This window comes from Jaculus jaculus, chromosome 19, assembly GCF_020740685.1.
Source record: "Jaculus jaculus isolate mJacJac1 chromosome 19, mJacJac1.mat.Y.cur, whole genome shotgun sequence".
Classification (NCBI taxonomy): domain Eukaryota; kingdom Metazoa; phylum Chordata; class Mammalia; order Rodentia; family Dipodidae; genus Jaculus; species Jaculus jaculus.
The window spans coordinates 45,634,227-45,660,515 of record NC_059120.1 but is presented as its reverse complement, the minus strand read 5'-3'; the positions used below and the strand labels follow the sequence as shown (position 1 = coordinate 45,660,515).

The 26,289-nt window shown below is 40.4% G+C and overlaps 1 protein-coding gene across 1 annotated transcript in view; it reads right to left on the bottom strand.

The window, feature by feature from the left end:
- Vav3 (vav guanine nucleotide exchange factor 3) overlaps window positions 1-26,289 on the bottom strand; it is a 388,131-nt gene that overhangs the window by 52,452 nt on the left and 309,390 nt on the right. The window contains exon 20 of the mRNA XM_045138234.1: window positions 1,949-2,085. Coding sequence (XP_044994169.1) covers window positions 1,949-2,085 — 137 coding nt within the window. The remainder of the gene's footprint in view (window positions 1-1,948; window positions 2,086-26,289) is intronic.

Here is a 26,289-nt window from a genome sequence, read left to right as displayed (position 1 = left end):
CTGCTGATAGCCTGAAATAGAACAATGGATGCTTTGAGATAAAAGAGATAGGGCAATAGGTAATGGGGAACAGAAGGGAGGGGTTAACAAGGGACAAGAAAATATCTGGGACCAGTGGACAGGTCTATTACTTTGATTGCAGTGCTGTGTTCATTCGTACAGACATTTGTCAAAACCTGCAAAACTGCACATTTAAATATGTACTGTTTATTACATATCTCAAGCTACTTTTCCTTCTTTTCTTCCTAAGTGGTACCAATGATGCACCAAGAGAAGAATCCATAGGGCACTAAATCACGACTAGAATGTAGATAATTGCCCCAACAAGCTTAGCCTTGATAATAGGAGAGGTAGGGGACATAAAGGAATGATGGCCTCTGACAGAACCAGGAAAAAGGTTGCTATGTGAGATTTAAGATGTGAAGAACATGCTCAGATTCGTATGCCATTAATAAGGTACCACTCAAGAGAATGAGGTTAAAAGTTTTGGATGAAGAATACCAGAAAGTAACCTGGAACCAGTGACATGACAGCTACAAATGCACATTTTTAGTGCTAATGTTGAAGGATGTAAGCGTTAATAGAATTTAATCTATTATGCATTATCTTCCTTTTTGGAGAAAGATGAGGTATGAGAAGAGAAAGATACTCAATTAAAAACATATTGGGGCTAGGCATGGTAGCACGTGCCTTTAATCCCAGCACTTGGGAGGCAGAGGTAAGGAGAATCACCATGAGTTCAAGGCCACTCTGAGACTAATTCCAGATCAGTCTGGGCTAGAGCAAGATTCTACCTCAAAAAACAAAACAAAAATATCATCTTGGGGGACAGGCTAGAGAGAAAGCTATGTAGTCAAGCCATTTGCCTGCAAAACTAAAGACCCAGAACCCATATAAGCCAAGTGTACATAGTTTTTTAAAAAATTAATTAATTAATTGTTTATTTGAGAGAGAGAAAGAAGCAGAGAGACAGAGAGAGAAAGATGGATAGGGAGAATGGGCACGCCAGGGCCTCCAGCCACTGCAAATAAACTCCAGACACATGTGCCACCTTGTGCATCTGGCTTACATGGGTCCTGGGGAATAGAACCTGGATCCTTTGGTTTTGCAGGCAAGCACCTTAACCACTAAGCCATATACCCAACCCTCTCAGCAGCATTCTTATGTAACAAGATGACCAACTCTCAGGTGTTGCTGACATATGTACACAATGGGTTACTTCATCTGGTCGTCCTCTGCTTTCTTCCCCTCTAGCCAGAATCAGGTTTTAGTCCCATGCTAATCCATTGCATGTTAATCAGCTTCTCCCCCACTGTATATTGATACAGTGGACATTACACATATTCTTTAACTTTCTTGGGAAATAGCTCTACATGTACAAGAAAACAGAGACAAAGTTATTGAACTTCAAAGCTCTACTACCCAGCTTGATCAAATTACAAGATGCCACAACAAAATCCTTAAACTAGATATAGGCTTACCAGCTAAGAGGGATTTCATCATCAAGAAAACATCAACAAAATCAACTACAGAACACAGACGAGTACCATGGGTAGCAGAAAAATCAAATAGAGCCGCAAATGGTCACTAGCAAGCTAATTAGATATTTTCCCCTGGAGTGAACTGTATATTAAAGCCATGCAAGGTACAGCATACCCACAAGTACTAGAGGTTTTGAAAATGTTTTGGCAAAGAATGAATCTTTAATAAAAAATGATAATTATGACTTGGAGCATTGATAGCATTTTTTCTTTAGTGTTGTAGCACTCATGGCCTCTTTGCCATTGGTGAATATGAGAGCATTTAATAAAAAAGATAACCTCACCGTGTCATGTAACTTTTCTGAAGCTGAAAGTATGCAATTAGTTCTTCAAGACAGGAGCTTTATTCCTCATGCAAAAATAAATCATCCATTAAATCCACAGAAAAATTGTAATCTAGAGAGTACCTGCCAAAACACACTGTGTGCATCTCCTCTTAGAAGTTCAACTGTATCGCCAGCCTGGATATGCAATGGGGGTCCGTCGTGAAGAGCCGGGGGTGGGGTTCCAGTGTAGTTCCTGATGACCTGCATCTTCGGCAAACCTGAAAGCAAGCAAGGCGAGCTTTACAACGGAGACAGCAATCTTGCCTGAAGTCCAAACGCACTTCAAAGAAAGCAGGGAGTGAGGTCAATAGCATCAACCACATTTGAAACGCAGATTTGTTCTTGTATCACTTTGGATGTGCAATGGAGGTTCTGATTCAATATTTCATTTCTGGGAATAGGCAGCTTCAATTGTCCATAGGCCTAACAATATGGACGCCCTCACACTCATTTTTTCATGGAGAGGTGAAACTGGTCCCCCCTAAAACAAAAATCGCTGCTAAGCATGATGGCACGTGTCCCTCTTAGGAACAGGAGCCTTTGCTTATCACACTGGAGGAATTTTTGTTCCAACCACTACAGCGACCAATGCAAGTGGTATCCTCAGGAAATAAAGGCAGAAGGATGACTTTCACTTGGTTTCAGAAGTCTGAGTTACCTAGAAAAGACCTCAAGAGCTCCGGGAGATACTTTAGGAAGGAGTTAACAGTCTTCAAAGTCCTTTTCAATCACCGCCCCAAAGGGTTGGAGGATTTGGAAACAAAGGTCCCCGTATATTAAACAGAACTGAAAAGTTTTAGTCAACACATGCTTATCAGAACAGTGAGATCAGAAGGCAGAGGGTTGAAAGACTCGCCCTTCACCCCACTTCCCACGCTGCTGAGCCGCGGGCCACAAGTTGCTACATCTCCCCTTTGCCTCACTCCCAGGGCCACTGAAGCCCGGGGGATGCTGAACTCCGGCTCACATCTTTCATGGAGTGTTTCCTTAGCAGATGTTATAGGCGGAGCCCAAACACAAACAGCAGACTTTATTGTCTTCCCCAAAAACAACACTTGGGGAGAGAGCTCTTCTGGGTGAAGTGTTTATCAGCCTTGTTCTCCACCAGCTAAACAGCTTGGGTATGGAGAGTTTATTTGACACATTCCATTCAATTGCCAGCACTAAACTCAAAATGAAATCTAAACAAACCGAACACCCAGCAGATTTACAAGCTCAAGATATGAAAGAGGATCCAGTACAAGGTGGAATTCTTCGCATGGAGTCTTGTTTGCATAACAGTTATCCCATGTTTGCTAGTCAGAGCTGGGCCACGCTTCTGTTGTCTAGCGCATGGGAAGTGTCTCATGTGGTACATAGATGTCTGAGCGATTTTAGTTTTATGACTTTTTTTTTAAAAAAAAGAGGTTGAGGGCAAGAAAGAATAATTTTCAGCCTACAGTAGCTCATGAGGCCTCAGACAGTGGACCCTTTGAGAACCATGACCTTCTCCGTGGTTGCCTGTTGCCAAGACCCGCTGGGGTAGAAGGGAACAGGGCTGATTAACACCCGATGATCATGACAGGGCTTTTTAAAAACATTTTTATTTTTTATTTTTATCTATTTATTTATTTGACAGAGAAAGAGAGAGAGAGAATGGGCGTGCAAGGGCCTCCAGCCACTGCAAAAAAAAAAATTCCAGATGCGTGTGTCCCCTTGTGCATCTGGCTAACATGGGGCCTGGGGAATCAAACTTGTGTCCTTTGGCTTTGCAGGCAAACGCCTTAACAGCTAAGCCATCTCTCAAGCCCTGACAGGGCTTTGTTCTGTCAACATGTCCCAACGAGTCATTCTCAAGAAGTGACTGAGAAGATGTAGAATGTTTTTAGAGCATATTAACTTTGATGACCTTTCACTGCCCAAATGTACATCAGAGATTATAATATGAAAATTTCCAGTTTACACACAAAACTACGAGATGTCCGGCATGGGACAATGCTGCTCCAGGTCTATTTTCACAGACTGGAATGTCATACTACATGGACTAGTTGAACAATCATGTTTACAATAGGAAAAGGGTGGGCTGGAGAGATGACTTAGCAGTTAAGGAGCTTGCTTGCAAAGCCCAAGGTGCCAGGCTTGATTCCCCAGGGCCCATGTAAAGCCAGACACACAAGGTGGTGTATGCATCTGGAGCTCATTAGCAATGGATAGAGGCCCTGGCATGCCCATTCACTCTCTTTTTCTCTCTCTCTCTACCTCTCTCATAAATAAAGAAAGAAAGAAAGAAAACAAAATAGGAAAGGTTACAAAAATTAAAGTCCACTTGGGACAAAAGACCCAATTATGCTGCAAAATAGCTATGAGGGATTCTTATAGTTCCATTTCTCTTTTTTTTTAACTTTATTCTCTCTCTTCTTCTATTACTTTTCTTTTGCTTTTGAGACTCATTTGGGCAGTCGATCTAGTGGCACATTAGCATAGGTATATTGCTAAACATAGGCCTAAAGAAAATTGTGTAATCCTTGCCAGATGATGATTGACCCCATGTCACAGACAAATAGATGTAACTAGTCTTAATTTGGAATTATGCAACTTGGAAAGTACAAGGTCATTCAACTGATAAACTTGGCAAATTGTAAATTTATGGTATAATGGAATTTAAGTTCTTGTTATCTTCAGAGTAATCTTTGACAATTTATTTCTAATAGGTGAGCACTCTCCGTTTCACCATAACCTAATGTGAGGGCTACGGAGGTCCAAGGACAAAATCAAACAATGGCAGAGCAGTGTGATACGTTGTGACAAGTGCCTTCCTTCTAATGCCAGGACAGGGCGAGGGTAGTTCACGCTGGTGGAATGAATGGATGCTTTCTAACATGAGCCTTTATAATCCTTCCTCTCCTTCCAAACTAGAGAAGAAAAAAAAAAAAAGAACGCCAAGGGCTGGAGAGATGGTTTAGTGGTTAAGCGCTTGCCTGTGAAGCCTAAGGACCCCGGTTCGAGGCTCGGTTCCCCAGGTCCCACGTTAGCCAGATGCACAAGGGGGTGCACGCGTCTGGAGTTCGTTTGCAGTGGCTGGAAGCCCTGGCACGCCCATTCTCTGTCTCTCCCTCTCTCTGTCTTTCTCTCTGTCTGTCACTCTCAAAAAAAAAAAAATAAATAAAATAAAAAAAGAACGCGAAATAATATTGTTGTAAATATAGTCAAAATAATCAAGATTAAAAACATTATTAAAATAAAGAAAGAGGAATGGGTTACGCATTACACCAGGACTGAGCCACCAGCGTCACATTTCACATAATCTACTGCCACAGCAGGCATCACGCTGCATAAATGAGATCAAGAACAGAGTAAATTAGATTTACAGATGCTCTGATTTGAAATAGCTACTTGCCATTTAGTGTAGGGTTCCTCTCCCTTTATGAAGCATGCCTGGCAGGATTTTTAACCTTTGTTTAAAAATGGTCGGGACAAGAGCTGGGGAGATGGCTCAGTGGTTGGGTGTACTTCCTGAGCAAGAATGAGGAACTGAGGGGACCAGAAACCCCCATAATTCAATACTCCCAGCACCCACCCAAACAGCTGGCAGTGGCCATGCATGTTTGTAACCCTTGACCTGGGAGAAGCAGAGACTGAAGAAATGCTACAGACAAAAAAGGCAAGCTCCAGAATCAGTAAATAGTCCATGTCAAGGGAAAACAGGACAGTGAGTGAGAGATGAAGACAATTGAAGTTCTCCTTCAGCCTCCGAAGATATGTCTTTGGGGCACAGCATCAGTGGCACATACATGTGTATACACAGGCACATCCATCCATCCATACATACATACATACATACACATACACATATCCAAATTACATATTCTGTGCATAAGAAAATAGGTATATACTTGAGACCAGGACAGAACAGTTCCTACACATCTCCATGACAACTCAGCCATGCGCCATACAGTTTATTAACGAGATTTTCTTAAAAGTTACTTATAAGAATCTTTCTATGTGTGACCTTTTTTCACTGACCTGCTTCTCTCCATCTGGAATTATGCTGAAGCAGGCAAGCTGCTTTTTATGTATTAGCCTTCCAAAACTTGTTCAAGCTGAAAAAAATCCCTAAATTCTGAAAACAAATCGCATTTTCCCTTGGCTGTGCATACATCAAAGGCTTTTGAGATTAAAAAAAAAAAATACATGAACACTAAGAGCAGAAATGTAATTTTCCTTATTGCTACTACTTAATCAGAAAGAGCCAGCATTCCTCTTTTTAATATGACTAAATATATACTGTGCTATATGATAAATTGACGATTTATCCAAGAAGGGCGTTTTTTAGGTAACCTCAGATTCAGTAGTTGTTGACTTTCATGCTGTCCACAAACCAAATTGACAATTGTTGTTATGCTGATGTAATCACAGGGATTTTCATCACAATTGATGTTTATTGCAACTACCTTCAGGCATTAAAGGCAAAATAACCACAAGAAGTCTTAACATATATGTCCAAGCAATCCTGGAAATTCCCAAAACTTTCATCAACTATATTTATCTAGGGGAATATGATTAAAATGGCTGAGCCAAACTCAGATTTGCCAATTATTTATTCTGACTTGCTTTACACCTTACAACGAATGCCTTGTCAAATAGCTGATACTTTTAATATTTAACTTGTGGGCAATTTTATGTCTTCCATTTTGTTCATGGTAGGAATTATGATCATTCTTTTAAAAATTTCCTAGTTATCCTTGTGCTTGAAATATTACCACAAAAGAAATGGCAATATTAAATTGATGGCTTTGCTCCAGTAATAGTCAAAACCACTGCCAAATATAAGTATGCAAAACACTAAAGTTACAAAAAAAAAGCTTTGTATTTTTTATTATTTTATTTTATTTATTATTTGAGATATAGAAAGAGAGAAGGGGGCAAATAGAGGTAGAGAATAGGCATACCAGAGCCTCCAGCCATGGAGATGGACTTCGAATGCATGTGCCACCTTGGGCATCTGGCTTAGGTGGGTATTGGGGGATTGAATTTGGGGTCCTTAGATTTCATAGGCAAGCACCTTAGTCACTCCAGCCCACAAAAGTATTTTTAAAGGAAAATATAAAATATTTGTTTTCAAATATGATTTGTATACCATAAATAGTATGTCACTTGATAAGAATTTTAATTGCTTTTTAAAAAATATCAATTCCAGCTGGGCATGGCAGCACAGGCCTTTAATCACAGAATTCGGGTGGCAGAGATAGAAGGATCACCATGAGTTTGAGGCTACCCTGAGACTACATAGTGAATTCCAGGTCAGTGTGAGCTAGAGCAAGATCCTACCTTGAAAAATAAAAAATTAAAAATTAAAAAAGTCAACTCTACACAGAACCCTAGTTTTCTAAACTGTCAGATATAAACTATTTCATTGTTAATTTTCACTTAAGTCTTCCAACTTCAATTGGTTACTTAGCCGTGCATGACACCAGTCTCAGCCCCTGTGTGCCTCCCAAGCAGGGAGAAAGAGTGATTGCCACAAGACAGATTAGTGTCTACTCACCACGCTGACACCCTAACCCTGATGCAATGGGCTTCCCCCGGCAATAGGTTAGAGGAGAATGTGGTCTTGTAGACAAATGGGCTGTCAATAATGTGCTGGCCTTTTACTTTTGAGGCCTAATTTACAATCTAAACACAGCTACGTCAAAAAATAATTAGTCCTGCAAGATGTCAGAGGATGCAGCCGGTTGATCCCAGGAAACCAATCAGTGGTGTAACCGATGCATTCATTCACTAACTGTGCCTTGAGAACTGGAGCACTGGGCATGGGAGCTTCCCAGCAGAGCTGACGTCAGCCCACTGAGCAGACAGGCAGCTAAGCACCAGAGCAACAGGCCAATCAGTCACTGGGACTTGTGCAGGGAGAACTTTTAAAGAATATGCTCATCCACAGAAGTTTTAGGAAATTTTGAGTAAGTCTTGAGTAGGGTTAGGAGATACACAATTGTTTTTTTTCCTACAAGTTTCCTGCCTGTGACATCTACACCTGAGCTAGGCTTTGCAAGCTCCTTCTCGTGGGGACACATGTGCAAGTCACTATCGCCAACATCCACCGTGAGCAAACTTGCTTCTGAGACAATTACAGGCAAGTAAGGGCTGTCTGGCTGCAGACCAACAAAACCCTCTTTAAGTTAACAACTGGGCCGTTCCTGACGCAATGTCAGCATCAGGTCCATCATGCAGATGGAGTGGTTTGAGAGGCTGGGGGCTGGGTTCCCCGTGCCCACCACATTTTCCAAGAAAGCAATGCTCTTCCTCGCACTTGCTTGTCTTCCTAGAAGAGCAAAAGGAGTCTGGGAGTGGAAGCCATCTGCTATGACAGAAGCTGACAATTTGGTGGAAAACAAACTAGGCTCAAGAACTAATTGTTCACAAAAGGAAACACTTCCCATCAATGATGATTTTTTTTTAAAAAACAATTCATCCAGAGAAGCTGACTTTACTTGGTAAATAATAATGAGTTCAATGAAAGAAACAGTCACTGCTCATATAAAAACAAGATGGGTATAAAAGCCTTCCTCCAACTTCATAAACGCTGATGAATTACTCTTTGGCACTGCCTGTTGGAGTATTATGAATCATGAATTAAGGGTGAAAGATGGAATAATGCCTATTGAAGTTTATTTCCTAAAAAGAAGTGATAGCCTACTAACTATAAAACAACTACAAAATTTCATGTATTGGTATAAAAGTCCATGCTAATTTAATATTATGTGATAGGTTATATGTATATGTATATATTAGTAAAACAGTAACATTTATCTATAATTTTTATGCCAGATCAGAGTCTGTGGAGAACATGCCATACAGCAGACTCCCAGCAAATGCTCATTCCCAGGGAGTGAGGGCCTCCAGTCTGGGAAGCACAATACTGAGACCTCTCTTCAAGCCTCTAAAGACGAAAAAATAAGAGTTGCACAACTTAAAATAGCAGTTATCATCATTTAGTCAAACCACCTTTAACCACATTTTAAAACTAAAAACCAAAGTGGTAAATAGACCATCCAAAATCAAAATCAAACAGCTCATTGGAAGCAGAAGCAAAACGAGAATTCAATATCTGCACCAGGTTTAGTCCCCACTATAGTAGGCAATCACTCAGTGCACCCTGGGAAGGAATGAGACTGTGGGAGAGCAGAGACCACATATTTTAGCAGGATATGAATCCCTGGTGGACAGCTAGGGTCACCTGGCTAGCGAGACAAACAAGACAGAACTCTTCTGGTGGTGAAAAACTAAAACCACTCCCCAAGATATGTTCAATTCTGGGAGAAGGTAGAAACTTCCAATAATATATGCTAAAGACAGAGCTACAAAAGCCTTTAACGTAAAATAAATCATTGTCCCAGAAATATGTATAGAACTTTCAGTGCCTGGCTTGTCTGTGTGCGGCTCCGTGGGGCTGTGGGCAGGTGGCTGCATGCAGTTCCTTGTATATAAAGTGATGTCACTTAAACCACATCAATCTACACTTCTAACCACACCTAAGAGGTGTAGAGATGGTGGTTAAGCCAGGCTGTAACAGATGCGCCAAGCATGAGAGAATCGTGGCTGGAGCAGAGGACAGCTCTTACTGGGAGACAATGAACCAGAGGGTCACAGTTGCTCTAACAGAACAGGAACGTGGGGTGGCTATAGAAGTCAGCAGAGAGCAATGCTTGCTGAGTCCCAAGAAGAAATGAAACTGGACTTAACTGCCTTCTAGGAAGACCAGTTCACAGCCTGCTCTACTCTCCTTCATGGTCAGCCAAAGACACTGGGTGTCTTCTCAAATGACTCCTTGTGCTGTTTCCTTTCCCTCCTGTCACAGACCCAGCCCTCTTCCAAAGCAACTGAGCATGTGTCTTTCCTGCAATCAACAAGAAGTTTTAACACTCCAGTCATAAAAGATACCTAGTGGATAATATGCCAGAAAAACAAAAGAATCAATTAAGGGCTCTATGCAATAACCTTGCTGGTTCCTTTGTTCTGTGAGCTTATTCATTTATTCAAAAAACTTACACATCACACATGTGCAAGGATTGCCCTAGCCACTGTGAATACAGCCACAATCATGACTGCGTCCATTTCCTCATAAACCTTGAACTTTAATCGATGAGGTGAACACACAAAAAAAAAGTGTAGAAAGGTAAGATCAGATAGGAGCATTATAAAGAAATATTTAGAAAAATATAGTCGGGGCTGGAGAGATGGGTTAGTGGTTAAGGCACTTGCCTGTGAAGCCTAAGGACCCATGTTCTACTCTCCAGATCCCACGTAATCCAGACATAAGCACAAAAGGTAAGGCGAGAACAAGGTCACAGATGGCCACTAGGTGACGCAAGCATCTGGTGTTCAGTATCAGTGGCTGAGGCCCTGGCATGACAATTTTTTCTCCCTCTCCCTCTCCCTCTCTATGTAAGAAGAGAAATACAGTCAGTTGGACAGTGATGGAGTACATGGAGTAGGGGGAAAGGGGCTTTAAGGAAAGGTGAGCAGGTGAAACTTAAGACTGGAAGAGAAAAATATGAGCGTGAGGAAGGGGTTAAATGTCAGCCGGAACTACTGATTCGAGGACTCTGGGGTGAGAATGAGCTTCAAGCACTTGAGGGTCAGGAAAATGCCACGACATGAAGCAAAGGATTAGAATCTGAAACTGATAACGCTGCAGCCTCGAGCGTCCGTTCCCATTCATTGCTCCTCCCCTAGACTGACTCTGCTAACTCACTAGAAGTGGAGGAAGCAGGCAGAGGCTACACTTGCCTTCTGGCCTGTGTGCGCTCACTGCTTTCTGCAAATCCACCTCTCCCCACACCACCTGAGAAAAAAATGAGAGTGTGATTGATCCTCCCACTCCCCAAAGATCAAGCCACTTCTACTAAGACGTCTACCACCACTAACTCAATGGTTAAGACCCCTCAATTTATACGTTGACACCTAGTCCCCATTGCAATGATATTAGTAGTTGGGCCCTATGGGAGATGATTACATTTTAAGGGTATAGTTCTAAGAAAGTGAATTAATGCTCTTGAAATAAACCCTAGGGGCTCCCTTGCCCCTTCTTCCTTGTGAGGGCCCAGTGAGGAGACAGCAGCCTATAGACCAGGGAGGAGGCCCTTATTAGCATGAGGATCCCTTGGCACCTTGACCATACATTTTTCAGCCTCTGAAACTTGAGAAATAAATTCCTGTTGTTTGTAGCTTATGATATTTGGTTGTAATCCCCAAATGGACCTAGTACACCCATAAGGATGTTACACATACACTTTTAAAAACTCATGCCAAGTGAAAGCTGGAAAACGCTGCACTATATGCAGCCCTATGGGAGACAGAAGCCATCAGCGGTGAAAACAGGGGACACTGGAAGCCTCAAGTTTGGCCAGACAGACCAAATGACTGAACGAGTGCAATAGTGGCATGTCTGCTCTGGGGGAAACCAACTGCTCTCTAGTTGGACTGAAGTCCCACTCTATGGGAGGGAATATATGCCTGGTACTGAAAGCCTAATCAAAAGCCTATGGCAGGGGAGGTCATGAGCTTTAGGGGTATAAAGCCTGCTCTTGTCTGGATAAATGTATATATTACTCTCACCAAATTGCCCTGAAAGCACTACACTTAATGTTCATATTCATGTATTAGTGCTAATCTCACTTCTGGTTAGAGAAGCTTTTCTTTTCAGATGGTGATGACCACTGGGATGACCCAAAAAGCAACACAGTGCTGAGAAGAAGGGACGGAGGAGTGTCCTGCACTGAAACATCTCACACCCTCCAAGGCTCAGGGTCCATTGTGGAAGAGGTGGCGGAAAGAATGTAAGAGCCAAAGGAAGGGCACCACTCCTTATATACAACTGTCTGGACAGAATTTGGCCTCGATATCCAAGACCTCACAGCAATACCTACACAAGTCCCTAATTAATAACAGGAGAAAAAAAGATGGTGACATCAAATTAAAAGAGAGACTAATGGAGTGAGGGAGGGGATATGACGGAGAGCAGAGTTATGAAGGGGAAAGCAAGGGAAGGGAGGGAAATACCACAGTTTCTTGTCTGTAAGTATAGAAGTTGTCGATTATATACATATATTAAAAATCACATGCTTATTGCTTCCAGATCATTCATTATGCTAAACTTCATCTAACTGATAAAAATATGTGTAGCAGACGATGAGCACTTTTCTACGCAGTGTGGGTACAGTGTTTATTATATCCTCTATACGATGACACCTTCCTCACAAATAACATGTTCTTTTTTAGTTAATTAATTTGCAAGCAGAGAGAAAGCGAAGAGAATGAGCATACCAGAGCCTCCAGCTGCTGCAGACAAACTCCAGATATGTGTGCACTTTGTGCACCTGCTTTTACATGGTACTGGGGAATTGAACCTGTGTCATTAGGCATTGCAGGCAAACACCTTAACCACTGAGCAATCTCTCCAGGCCCTAGAACATGTTCTTCATCTCCATGGTTATATTTGGAAGGAACAAAGGCATCAATTCTTCTCCCTTCCAAAGGTTACTCTTCCAACCGCTAGAAACCTCTCTCGTCACAATCAATCCCTTCAACCTTCCGGTTCAAGCGCTCCTCAATCTTTCTAGATACCACGCCCTCTCCTGCTCTTAAGATTTTGTACCCAGCCAACCTGTCTGTCTAAAACTAAACATTATATAATAACACTCTCCTATTTAAACCTTTCCCAATGCACTTAAAATTAAATCTGAACATCGGGCCATGGCCTACAGGACTGTATTTTCTAACCCTTGGTAATTCTACAGTCTCATCCTATTCCAATCTTAGACTTGCTCACTATATTTAATTACACTGACCTTTTTAAAATTGCTTACACACCCTGAGCAAGTAGGCCTGGCCAAGAGTCTACACTGTCAGTGTGTGATGCATATAGTTTCCTGTTTACTATCTATGTACTTTTTTATATATTATACAGCCTACATTTGCATAGCAAACATTATCTTACTAAACAAAATTTCATTTTAATAATAAAATGTTTTAATTGGTATTACTGAAACAGAGTTTATCAATTATTTTTTACTTGGTTTTATACTGATTCTATTTATGCTTTTAACTCTAGCTTTTTCTCCTGAAATAAAATTATTTTACTATGCCCCAGTGGCGATATGTTTCCTGAAGGTTTCTGATAGCAGCTGTATCAGTAAAAGTTCCGGGATATGCTTTGAGTATAATGACTTGATTTTTATTTATAATAAAATGACCAGTTTTATTCTGACATGCTTAGTTGAGTTGTCCGCTTGCTTTTCTCATTTTGTCTTGACTTACCTTCTTCCTCAGATACAACTGCTTGAGAAGCAGAGAACACACCCAGGGCCATACCCAGAAGATTCTGATATGCTCAGACATGACTTCTAAGTTAAAACAAATAGTGGATGCAATTGGTATCCCTGGTTGGCAAACTTTCAGAGCAAGCAAAGCTCTGGAACCACAGTTTTGACATGCTTCTCTTTTGTTTATTTATTACATCTTACTTATTTGAGAGAGAGAGAGGAAGAGGCAGATAGAGGCATGCTAGGGCCTCCAGACACTGCAAACAAACACCAGATGCACACCTGGTTGACATGGGTACTGGGGCATCGAACCTGGGTCCTTACGTTTCATAGGCAGGTGCCTTAACCAAGCCAGCTCTCCAGCCCTATGCTTCTCTTTTAAACAGGCATGGAAACCCTTAGGTCAGAGATCAGCTTCCAACACTTTTGTACATGAATTGAACAATCTCTTTACACTTTTTATGAACACTCTTCCAAAATCAACATAACAAATAAAAGGCAAGTTTGCCTTTAAAACATAGAACAACAGGGCTGGATAGATGACTTAATGGTTAAGGCACTTGCCCACGAAACCTAAGGACCCATGTTCAATCTCTCTCCAGATCCCATATAAGCCAGACATACAAAGGTGAGGCAAGCTCGAGGTCGGTCACACATGCCCACTAAGTGGCACAAGCGTGTCTAGAGTTTGATTGCAATTGCTGAGGACCTGGTGCGCTCGCTCTCGCTCTCTCTCGCTCGCTCTCTCTCTCTCTCTCTCTCTCTCTCTCTGAAACAGCACAACAATGAAAATATTAACTTGGAAGAACTTCCAATCCATTCAGTCTTTGAAAATTTTAGGGATCCTCATTCAATCTCCAAAGACCCATCCTCAGAATCTAACTGGCAACCCTAAGGTGACTTATCTTGAACTATTTTTCTCTCTCAATTTATCTTAAAGTGAAAAAGAGAATCCATTCCTTTTTGGGCCATTTCATTCATAATTTTAGGAATTCAGAGAAGAAAAGAATGAATATACAATTATACACTTAAATTCAAGTGAATGTTTTTACTACTCAAAAAACGAGATATTGAGCCAGATTGGTGGTACACACCTTAAATTGCAGCACTCAGAAGGCTGGAGTAGGAAAATTCACAAGTTCAAGGCTAGCCTGGGCTACAGAATGAGTTCTAAGACAGCTTGGGCTAGAGAGAGACCCTGATTCACAAAACCAAAAATACTAGTGATGTGACATAGGAGAAAACAGGTTATATATGTATCTTTGTTTTAATGTGACAAAAATGAATAACTAATATACCTACCTAGGAATATACACAAATTGAAAAAACTGGCTCTTTCCTCTGGACATTCCTCTTTTAAGACTATCTACAGCAAGGAGAAGGAAAGCTACTCATGTTGAATTGGATATCCATCTGAAGAAGCACCATTATCACAGCAAAAAAATGCTGGAGGCTTGTTTGCAACAGTGTCAGCAAAGAAGGGTTTGGGGATGATTTAGTCATATGTTCGGATTTACATGTGACAGAATGTGAGTCCAGTTGTGTATAGCTATCTATCTAAGGTAAAGGCGATGCTCCTTCTGTCCCCCAGTGAGGTGGAATCCTTGGTGGTAGGGACAGGATTATAGGAAAGTCACACGTGGTTGTTTCAGGTTGTTTTAATAATTATGAATAAATCACTGTAGTTCCCAGGCAAATCTGGAAGAGAATATGCTACATGGTTTTTTTTTGTTTTTTTTTTTTTAACAGCAAGAATAATAGTTTTATAAACAGCAATGGAACCTTGGAACCATTATGTAAGCAGTTCGGAGATTTAGTTTCAAAAATCACTGTCACCCTGGAATTATCATTTTGAATATATATACTCCATGTCCTTCCTAGAAAGTTATTGAGAATACAAGATTATGAAACCTATGCATACATTTTTCTTGCTTATAACTTTTGCATTAAAAATTTGAAATGTGCATAGACTATTGGTTTTAGGAATAGTATTGACATTTCTTTGTCCTCCAAAATCAATTTTTTTTCTCCTTCCTTTTTCCATTAGAAATCACTACTTTATCTGCCCTGTTTTTTTTCCTTAACTTCTTAATGATTAGTCTAATTCTTTCCCTACATGTCCAGCTTCCCATCGTTTTACATCAGCAACCTCACTCATTATACTTAAATATCAGAATTATGTTATTGTTTCAACTTGTTCAAATGTAGCATAATAAGCTATTGCAATAGCCAGAATATAGTTCCTTCTAATAATGTGAAAAACAGTAATGAAATGGTACCTATGCTTCAAAGGTATAATAAAAAAGTATTATAACATAAAAAGTAATAATTATTAAAATGTAAGCTGTGGACTACAAAGAAAAATATAAATGTTAAAAGAATGAGATAGTATGCCAAGAAGATATGAATCATGGGCTTTCCAGTGGCAAAAGGCAGAGGTGTGCACAGAGAAGACACCGAATTAGAACTGCTACACCCACCCCATTTCTCAATTAAAAAGTCAGTGACACCTGGTGCAAAGCTCACACACAATTATGGATTAGAAAAGCACCTGAAATCATATACTATGCAACATGACCCATTGTTGTACAGTCAGTGACTGGTTGCTGGCTGACGTTCTGCACTAGGAAAAGCTGCTGGCCCTGGCCGTGACCGTGGCCTTTGCTCTTGAGCAGGCCAGTGAGCTCATTACATATGCTTGATCTTCAGTAAAGATTCAGTCTTCTAGGATAATGAACAAAACTTCCCTTTGCCAGCATCTCATTATCCATCTCACCATAGAAAGATGGTATATACTATGTTGAACCATAGAAATATCCTGGTCCTGCTGTTTGTTAACTCTGAGAGAGGCAGTTTTCTGTTAGTTTAACTTAATATGTGCCAATAATTCCTTCAATATACTTGTGCTCAGTACCAAACATAAGTGATGTGAGAGCAAAATAGGTCTGATCAAGTAGAACACAGCTTGTGCCTGTCTTAGGTTACCTAGCTGCTTTACTGAAATTTATTATTTATATTGACCTAGTCTGCATAAGTAAAATTATTCCAATGCCTCAAAGTATTACAGAAATTTTAAAATGCATATATAAAATAGTGGTAATATGACAATACCAAGTAATCTCAGGAAAAAATGTTTTTTTTTTTTTAACTTCAATATAACTACATGAAGTATAGTAATTCAAACAGTAGAGATAAGAGAAATAAACCAAAGGAAGTGATTATCGAGCCTTCTATGCATCTAGTTGGAATGAAGACTGAAATTTGAGAGGTAAAACTGCAAAGCTTTTAGAAGACAAATATAAAACCACTTTTAGAAGAGAAAGAAGGGCTTAACCCAGACACAAAAACACAGAAACATAAGGATGAATACATTTACACATTTGTCTCCACTAAAACTACAGTGCTGAAAAGGAAAATCATAGAAAAGCAGGTCCATGCAATTAAAATAAACAAAGGACTACTATCTAAACTAAATAATGAACTTCTGAAAACCAGAAGAAAAAAACCAAGTCCAATGAAAACATATGAAAAGAATATGAACAGGTGATTCACAACTAAGAAAACCCAAATAAACATCAATGTGACAAACTGTTTGCTTTAGGCTATGTATTGGTAAGGCAAAAAGAAATATATATATATAAATTTATCAGCATAAAAAGCAGGAAAGAAATGATGAAAAAGACTTAAGACTCAGCTCAGCAACAGAAACAATCTTTTTTGGGGAAAGTCAGAGAAAAGCTCTGACCAGGAATTTCAGAGCTACTTGCCTTACAGACTAGGGAACACATACGGGACTGTGGAGTCATTGGATTCTTTGGTGATAGCCCTCTACCTTGCTTCAGGTTATGGGAAGTGATAATCTGACAGGTGCTTTGGGTCATTCCAGGAAGGGGATAACTGGGATGACTGGTCTGGGTCACTCTTGAGAAACAGAGTTACAATGAAATGGAAATCAGTGTTCAAAAATGGAGACATGCTTCTGTGAACAATATTAAATATATATATTTTTATGTTCGTAAAAACTTTTAAATCAATTACCCTAAACATTGTTGGAGATTTAAAGAAATTAGAACCTTTTGATTAGGGCCTAACAGAAAGTTAACTGTCATTTATTTTCAATGGCTAGTACATATGTATCATACTAATTTTAATGTTTGAAAATTATTTAAAATATATTTAAATGTTATTAAAGACTCTTTGATAAAGTAATGCACACAAAGAGCTTTAAATCACATTAAAAAGTGTATTTGCCAGGAATGCTATAAAAACAACAGTATAAATAGTATTTTCAGTGAATAAAATTAGTAAACACAACTTGCTATGAGCTAAAAGTGTTGTTATTTTAACTTCATTTAAGTCTCCACAATTTGATTTTTATCTGCCTGTTTTGCATAAGATGCAATGAATAAAAGAAGAAGATAATTCAACCATTAATGAGTGTGAGTTCCTATGAAACAGAAATTACCCCAGTCTCCCCAGGCTGGCCATCAACACCCCTTCTTTTCTTATCTCTGGCCACCCGTGACTGCCCACCAGTAGGATTTTCAACAAGTGTCCCCAGAAAATTAAGAATGATTTAAGGCTACTCCTCCATAATCTCCAATCTCAGCATAGCCTATAGCACATTGCTTGAGTAAGACAGTCATTTCTTTTTCCTTAAGTAATTAAAGTAAGATTTCAGCTTATGAAACAAAGCAATCTAACAAAGGTTAGGTCAACAGAGCATGAAAGTGGCATTTTCAAGCAAATTCCACATCTATAAAATCATGACCCAAAAGTAAGATTCCTTGCATGGTTTTAAGCAGATATTCGAATTTCATAAGCCACATTCTCTGTACTCCCCCCTACTTTTTGGCTACCTCGGGTTATACGCAAAGCTATAGGAAAGGATGGCTCAGAAGGAAGTGTTCTTATCCACAGGGACGTCATCCTTCCTGGCATGTCTTGGGAGCTGCCTCTGGGTAGACAGCCACGTAGACTCAAGAGTGGATCACATAACCTTGAGCATATTACTTCTGATCTCGCATAACACTATTAAAAAGTCAACAGAGAGGAAGGGCAGAACAGAGCCCACAGTCCCTATAGACCGAGGCACTTTACCGGGATCCACAGAAGACATTTATGCTGAAAGTTCTATTAATAGTCAACATGAAATGAAGCTGAAAATTAAAGTAACACTTTGAAACTTGTTATTTGGTGATATTTTCAAGTGCTTACAGTTGTGGTTAAAAATGGTCAACCACTTAAACTCTCAATCACCTTATTAGTAAAGCACTATGAGAGAAATGGCTAATTAATTGCTGGTAGTATAGCCACATGGGACGAATATAACTAGAAAAGTCTGTGCTTTGGGTCATACCTTTGGTTCTCGGCATATAGATTTTACACGTGAATGTAGGCATTTCATTAAATGTCACTTGCTTCAATTCCCCTACCGGGCACAATTCTTCAACATCTGTTTTTAATGGAATAAACTCCATTCCATACAAACAAATGACCTCAATAAATATGCTAGTATATAAACATAGAACGTACAATTGTAAAAAAAAAAAAAAGAATATGGCAAGATATCAGATTTAATTTGTTGCTTTCACACTACACAAAGGAAGTGAAATGAGGATTAAATTCATTTTAAAAAATTCATTTTGTGAATAAATGGCTACAAAGTGCCTGTTGAAAAAAGGAATCACATATCTCAGCACCCTATAGCTTTCATTGCTTTAAACATATTTATTTATTTATTTATGAGAGAAGAGAAAGAGGCAGATAGAAAGAGAATGTGCCTACCAGGGCCTCCCGCCACTCCAAAAGAACTCCAGATGCATGCACCACTTTGTGCACCTGCCTTACCTAGGTCCTGGAGAATCAAACTGGTTATTTGGCTCTGAAGACAAGCATCTTAACCTCTAGGCCATCTCTTCAGCCAGGCTTTCAGCACTTTAGAATGTACTAAAAGACAATCAGCATACGTTTCCTCCTTAAAGAGCTAGTAAGAGTACTGACAATATGACTCATCTTTCTATGGGGAAATACAGATCTTATGAGACAATGATATGTATAAATAAAGGCACAGATTTTATAATGTGCCTAGTACACTTTCAATTAAAAACTATATGTGTATATGTACGTCGTGTGTGCATGTGTGTATGCACATTGCTATGCTCATATGTGTGGGTGCTTATACATTTCAAGTGCATGTGCATGTGTGTGCACGTGTGTGGAGGTCAGATGTCAAAGTCAGGTGTCTTCCTTAATGACTTTCCACCGTATGCTTTGAGACAGGGTCTCCCCCTGACCTCTCAGAGCTCACTAACTCAGTCATACTGGCTAGCCAGGGAGCCCCAGGGATTTCTGGTCTCTTCCTCCTCGGTGCTGGAATTACAACTGCATGCCACCATGGCCAGCAGGTTATGTGGGTACTAGGGATCGGAACTCAGGTCCCCATGGAGCCATTTCCCAGGCACTATTTTGCATAATACTCCTGGGACCTACAGAAATGTATGTCAACGTAGCATGGTTTTAGGAAACCCTGGGCTGCTACTGGGCGCCAGCTGCTGGGTAAGCCATAGAGCCTCGTGATGCTTGCTCTCCTGTGCTGCAGACTGGAACATTCTTTCTATAAATTTTTCTATAAAATCTTCCAATTAGAAAATAAAGTCTCCAAGGGGAATAAAAGAGTGTTGTAAGGGTTAAACTTGACCACCCCTGTCTCTCTCATTCCAATTTTAATTGACAAACTACCAGAACAGTACTGAATTGCAAAGGACAAACATATTCTTTCTTTGCCACCCCTCCCCACAGAGGATAGCTGCTCAAATGCCACTACTGTGCAAGATGGAAAAATGAAATATAAAAAATAAACCTCTAACTGAAATCAAATTTTCTTGGCATCTACAATTATTCCCACAGATAATCTGACTCATGTTTACTTTTCTCATTAATTTCCCACTCTATTTCTCCCCTTGGTTAGTTCCAACTTATTCCAGCTTCAGGTTATAACTTGTTGAACTGCATGATGCTTATGCTGGAAGATTCCTTTCTTAGTCTACCTTTCCCACGTACCTATTATTCTCTGAATAACATCACCCATAGTGATCACTGCTTTGAAGGTGCTCAACTCGAAGATTTCTTTTCTTTCTTTCTTTCTTTTTTTTTTTTTAACTGCACTGAGTTATATAATTGTTATTTTCATCTTAATTATCCCAAGTGAGTGGAAAGCCATTTTGAGATGTGGCTTTCTTGGCTCTGAAACAAGGTAGCTAGAAAAGAGACTTACACATTTGCTTCATTCCCTTGGCATCCATCTATCTTTCTCTGTACAGAAAGAGAAACTGAGGCCAATAGCCAGGGAGCCTTACAGACCCCCTCCCCAACAGACTGAACCACATATCCCGTCCCTTTCCAGAGCCACACCACTCAGTACGTCTGCAAGGCAAAGGAGCCTGGAGGAAGCAAACTGGTTGGTACTTCTGCTCTTAGCTTCCGCTCGCTCATCTTTTCCAAACACATCCAACTCAAAACCTACCAGGTACACAGTTTGGGCTTAGAATGTGAGTCATATGACAAATCACATGGGCCTGCTGTTACCTTCACAAAGCTTACAATCTAACAGAGAAAAAGGAAAAAAAAATACTTCCAACATTATAATGCTGTGGTGACATAATATCATTAGGTGTTAGGATGGGGAATAGAAACCTCAACCACCAAGAGAGCTTGTGCACGTGATCAAGACTTATGTGAAGTGATGTGGCTGAATTTTTTTTCTATGAGAATAAAAAATCTTTAAAATATACCAATTAAAATAATAAAAATTGCTGAATTTTAAATAGCAACAGTTAATTTCTAAAGCACAGTAAGACTTATCTTTCATTCTCCATGGTAGTTATGACATTTAAAAATAACCTGAAAACATCTAAATGAACATCCATAAGGAATTAACAAGTAACTTAAACCTAGGATGTATTTGTACAGTTCAATGGCAAGCTGGATTCTGAAATAATGTCATAGAGAACTGCTATGATACATGGAATCATGTCTAAATAGGTTGCTGAGGGGGGTGGAAAACAAGTTTCAAAATAGTAGGGTACACAGGAAGACCTCATGTCTATTTTCAAAGGGGACAGAGGCTGACATGGCACCATGGTAACACTTACATGAGGTTGTGAAAGAAATCTGGATTTTCTAGAATTTTTAAAATATTTTGTTTATTATTTGAGAGAGAGAAAATGAGGCAGATAGACAGACAGAGAGAGAGAGAGAGAGAACACACACCAGGCCCTCTAGTCCCTGCAAACAAACTCCACTTTGTGTACCTGGCTTTATGTGGGTACTGGGGAATCGAACCTGGGTCCTTTGGCTTTGCCAGCAAGTGCCTTCACTGCTAAGCCATCTCTCCAGCTCATAGTAAGTATACATTTAAAGACAGTTTGCAGAAGGAAGTGCTAGGGGCCAAAACCAAGGCCTTGTTCATGCTTGAAAAGTACTGCATCACATTCCCAGCCAAAGAGTTATGGTTTTATTTCTCTTTTGGTGATAGTAATAAAAAAACAAGTCCTGCAATGGTGTTCATATTGCTGAAAAATAAAACCAAGGCTCTGTGTCCTATTGTAAGCAGATCCACCTCTCAAACCCCATCATTCCATCTCAGCCAGTATCACACCTCTAGAGCGAGTATCCCCCTGGGTTGGGAGTCAACAGGGGCTAAGTTCCTGTAAGGAAGAAGCTTTGCTTCCCCAGGCAGACACTTTCCCACAGCAGGTCCTGTGAAACCCTGAGGAACGTTGACCAGCGCTCAGGCCCTGGCAGCCTTCTGCATGGGCACCTTTGTTGACCGCCAAGCAGATCAAGTAGTACTCCTGTGATTCAGGGCCCTGCTCAAGGCTCTGTGATCACCCAGGTCCCTCAGGAGTACCGCTGCTGGGACACATTCCCCACTTCCCATCTGACTCTGTGCCACTGAATAGCCACCACCTTCCGCATTAGCATCACAGGAACGATTAGCCAGAACATCGATTACACATCAACATTGTTTCCCTTCTGCTCAACTGTAAGCCTCGCAAGGTCAAGCAGCATCAATTATTCAACTCTTAATCCTAAGTATGGTTTTTGGCATCCAACAGTCTTGAGAGATGCCTGTTCGATAAATGAAAGACTGCATCACTATTTTATCACTAAAGAATAAATTATTTTAAAATGCTTTAATACATTTAACTGGATACCTTGGCCAATTTTGCTGACATAAATGTAAAGATAGCATAGGAGGACTGTGAAGATGGTTCAGAGTCTAAAGGCACTTGCTTGCAAAGTCTGCCAGCCTGGGTTCAATTCCCCACTCACCCCCATGCACACAGACATGGATAAGTAAATATAAATTTTAAACTCGTTTTAAGAAGCTGAGACAGGGTCATTTTGTGTGTGTTCTTTTACAGAAATAACATTATTTATTTTGCATGGGGTGGTGTGCATACCATGGCACACGTGTGACAAGATGTCTGAGTGCCGCCCTCCTTAAGCCAGGGTCCCTTGTTGCTGCGAACATCAAGGTCACGCACTAGCAGGCCTACACGCCTCAGATTCTTGTGGCTCTGCCAACCTTGGTTGTCAGACAAGCAGGCATCAATTTGTGTCTGGCTTTACGTGGGTGCTGGAGAACTGAACCCCGGGCCAGCAGGTTTTGCAAATAATACGTTAACCTCTGAACCATCTTAGCACTCATTCTCAATACAAGTTTAACTTTCTCATCGTAGAAGCACTGCTCAGACATCCTGGACACCGTTTCTAGATCTATGACACACCCACCTACCTCAAGCCAGTGGCCGCAGTTGAGAACTGGGCAAGCAAAACAAGGACCCTGCCTTCCCACCCTTTGCTTCCACAGACCACTGAGACATTGCACGATCTTCTTCTTTACATAGGCCCCCAGTTCCTGCTCTCCTGAATCTCCATCGTGCTCCAGCCTTGGAGGGCTGGCCCTCTGACTCATGATGCCCAGAACCTGTAAGGAATAAATCTTTCAATGCATTGCCTGTTGTGGTACTGGAATAAATTTGTCTTCCCTATCTGAAAAGCTAGAGCCTGCCCCAGGATAGTATTTTCAGGGACACTGGACAAAACAAATGTATCATCAGGATCCCAGGGCTAAAATGACAGACAGTGTAAACTGAATATGGGTCCAACAAGAGTCACAAGGATGTCCAGCAACATAACCAAGGTTCCTGTGAGGGGATCCATGGATACAGGCCAGGCAGCTAAGCACTGAACTGTTTTCCAGATGAACAAAGCTACCCATGATAAACTTACAGTAGATGCCCTCATGCAGCTCCCCTTTCATTCCCATTAGGGCGGGGTTGCTAGGTAGCTACTCTGGTACTGGAACCTCAATTTAACATGGGGTTCTCAAAATAATGTGTCGTCAAATTGTGTATTTCAGATGAGGCACATCTTTGGACTATAAAACGCTCTCAGCAAACATCATCACACCCGTGCTTCCATTCCACACTTATGCGAAGCCAGAATTTGGTGATACCCAATTTCTCTACTCTTGCAAACAAAGTTGTTATGCATTATGTAGGTGGGAATGTAAATTAGCAAAATCATTATGGGAAACAGCATGGATTATTCTCAATAAATTAAAGTTAGAATGATAATTTGATTCAGAAGTATAATATGTATTAAAATACATCTGCACTCTCATACTCCGCTGACAAGCTATTGTCAGGAGCCAAGAAATGGAAACAACCTGTGTCTGTCAACTGATGAATAAAGAAACTGTGGATGCACTTCATGGAACACTACTTAGTCATGAAAAGAATGGCATCCTGTCATTTGAGACAACTTAGATGGACCCAAAGATCATAGTGCTATCTGTGAACTTAGCTAGGTACAGTGAGCAAAGTCATGCATATTCTCACTCATTAAAAAAAAAGCTGACTCACAAAAAATTACATTTGCCAGAGGCTGGGGAGAGGAAGTCAAAAGAATGGGGAAAGGAAGCTAATGGGGTACGTAGTCACAGTTAGAAGAAGTGCTGGTGTCCTAAGTAAGGAGACCATAAGCAATATTGCACCGGGTGTTCTCAAATGCTGCACGATTGTTTAATGTCTTGCCATATAGAAAGGAAATTTGAGAGTGGGGAGATGGCTCAAAGGGTAAGGACACTTGCTATAAAAGCGTGAAAACCTGAGTTTAATGCCCAGCACCCATAAAAAGGTGAGCATGGCCGCAGTGCTGAGGTGGGAGCGGAGGCAGAAGAATTACTGGGACTTGCTAGTGAGCCAGTTCCACGTTCAGTGACAGGCTCCATCTCCAGGAAGTAAAGTAGATACATGAGAGAGGAGGGCACCTGGACTTTGCCCCCATCATGTATATGCATAAGCACATGCATCTGCACACACACGGGCACACGCTACACAAACACACACAAGGCACTACACACACACACACACACAGGTGTTCACATGGGCACATACACACTCTGAAAAAGAAACTAGAGCCGGGCGTGGTGGCACACACCTTTGATCCCAGCATTCAGGAGGCAGAGGTAGGAGGATTGCTGTGAGTCCAAGGCCACCCTGAGACTCCATAGTAAATTCCAGGTCATCCTGGGCTACAGCGAGGCCCTACCTCAGGAAAAAAAAAAATCAAGAAAAGGAAATTATATTTAAGGAGAGAAATATACTTACAATAATTTTAAAGTTACATACTATAGATGATGTATCCAAACTTCACTTGAGGTCTGGGAATATAGCTAGGTGAAAGAGTACTTGCCTAGTGTATATATTGTCCTAGGTTTAATTTCTTTAACTCAGAGCACCACAAAAAAATCATAGTTAAATATTTATTTTATGTATAGGTGTAAAATTAAGTAAATAGGAAAGTTGGCACCTAAGACTGATTTGAGGGAAGCATTTTTTTTCTCCTGAGTGAGTAATTATTATTTGGATCTTTAAGCATTATGTGCCCACAAGCAAAAAATTAAACAGCTGTGTAAGCAAATGAAATTTTAATTTATAACATGGATAAATGCTTATATGGTTCAGTTCTGAAATTTCAAAGCCAGAGAACTGTATTTAAAGAGACTGTTTCATTTTAAAATAACGAGTTGTTATGTTGTTTTCAGCGTTGAATCCACTTTGCAAAATAAGTCTGTCAACAAATTTGTACTCCCACATGTCACCAATACAAATGCATCTTGTCCCCATTTTCCAAAAGATTAAAATTACATTAAAAATATGACAAACTGTTTTGAATAGGTTAAAGCTATAACATGAAAGGAGTTGAGAAGGAAAGAATATTATCTTAATTTTTTTCTGCTCAATTTTAAATTTCCCCAAAAGGATCTTTTAAGGGGAAAAAACTATCTTCCTGAAATGGATACATGTCAGTGAGGCATGGAGGCACCTACATACGCACAGAACAATGTTTGCAGAGCCTAAAGGCTGCTGTCCGTCAGTGATCAATGCCTTTGGAGACCCAATCATGCCCATTTTATTAAAAGCAGTAAGACGTGAAGAAATTGGATCAAAGACCATTGGCCTTAAAGCTGCTGAAGTTTAGAATCCAACCAGAATGATGGGTTATATGAAGATATTTTAGGAGGAACATTCACTAACCAAAGAAAAGCTCTGCCGTGTGCCACGCTTTAGAGAAGAATTGTCGCAGAAGCACACTGTCTGTGCCTACCAGGTAGAAAAAGACACACAAGTGATGGACAAGGGAATGAAGCAAAGACTTTCTAAGTCAGCTCCAGTGCTACTTGAAATAGCAGTGGTTAAAAACCACTTGTGGGAGCTGGAGAGATGGCTTAGCAGGGAAGGCATTTGCCTGTGAAGCCTAAAGACCCAGGTTTGATTCCTCAAGACCTGCATAAGCCAAATGCACAAGGTCATGCATCTCATGTTCATTTGCAGTGTCTGAAGACCCTGGCATACCCATTCTCTTTCTCTCTATCTGCCTCTCTCTCTCTTTTTCTCTCTCAAATATATAAATTAAATACTTAAAAAAAGCACTTGCAGGGTGAGCAAGTGCCAATCACAGGACAGGAATCTAGTAACATGGACACCCTGCTGTTCCGAGCAAGATCTGCACTCTGCTTGCCTGGGTTCCCTAGGCTGTCTATTAAAA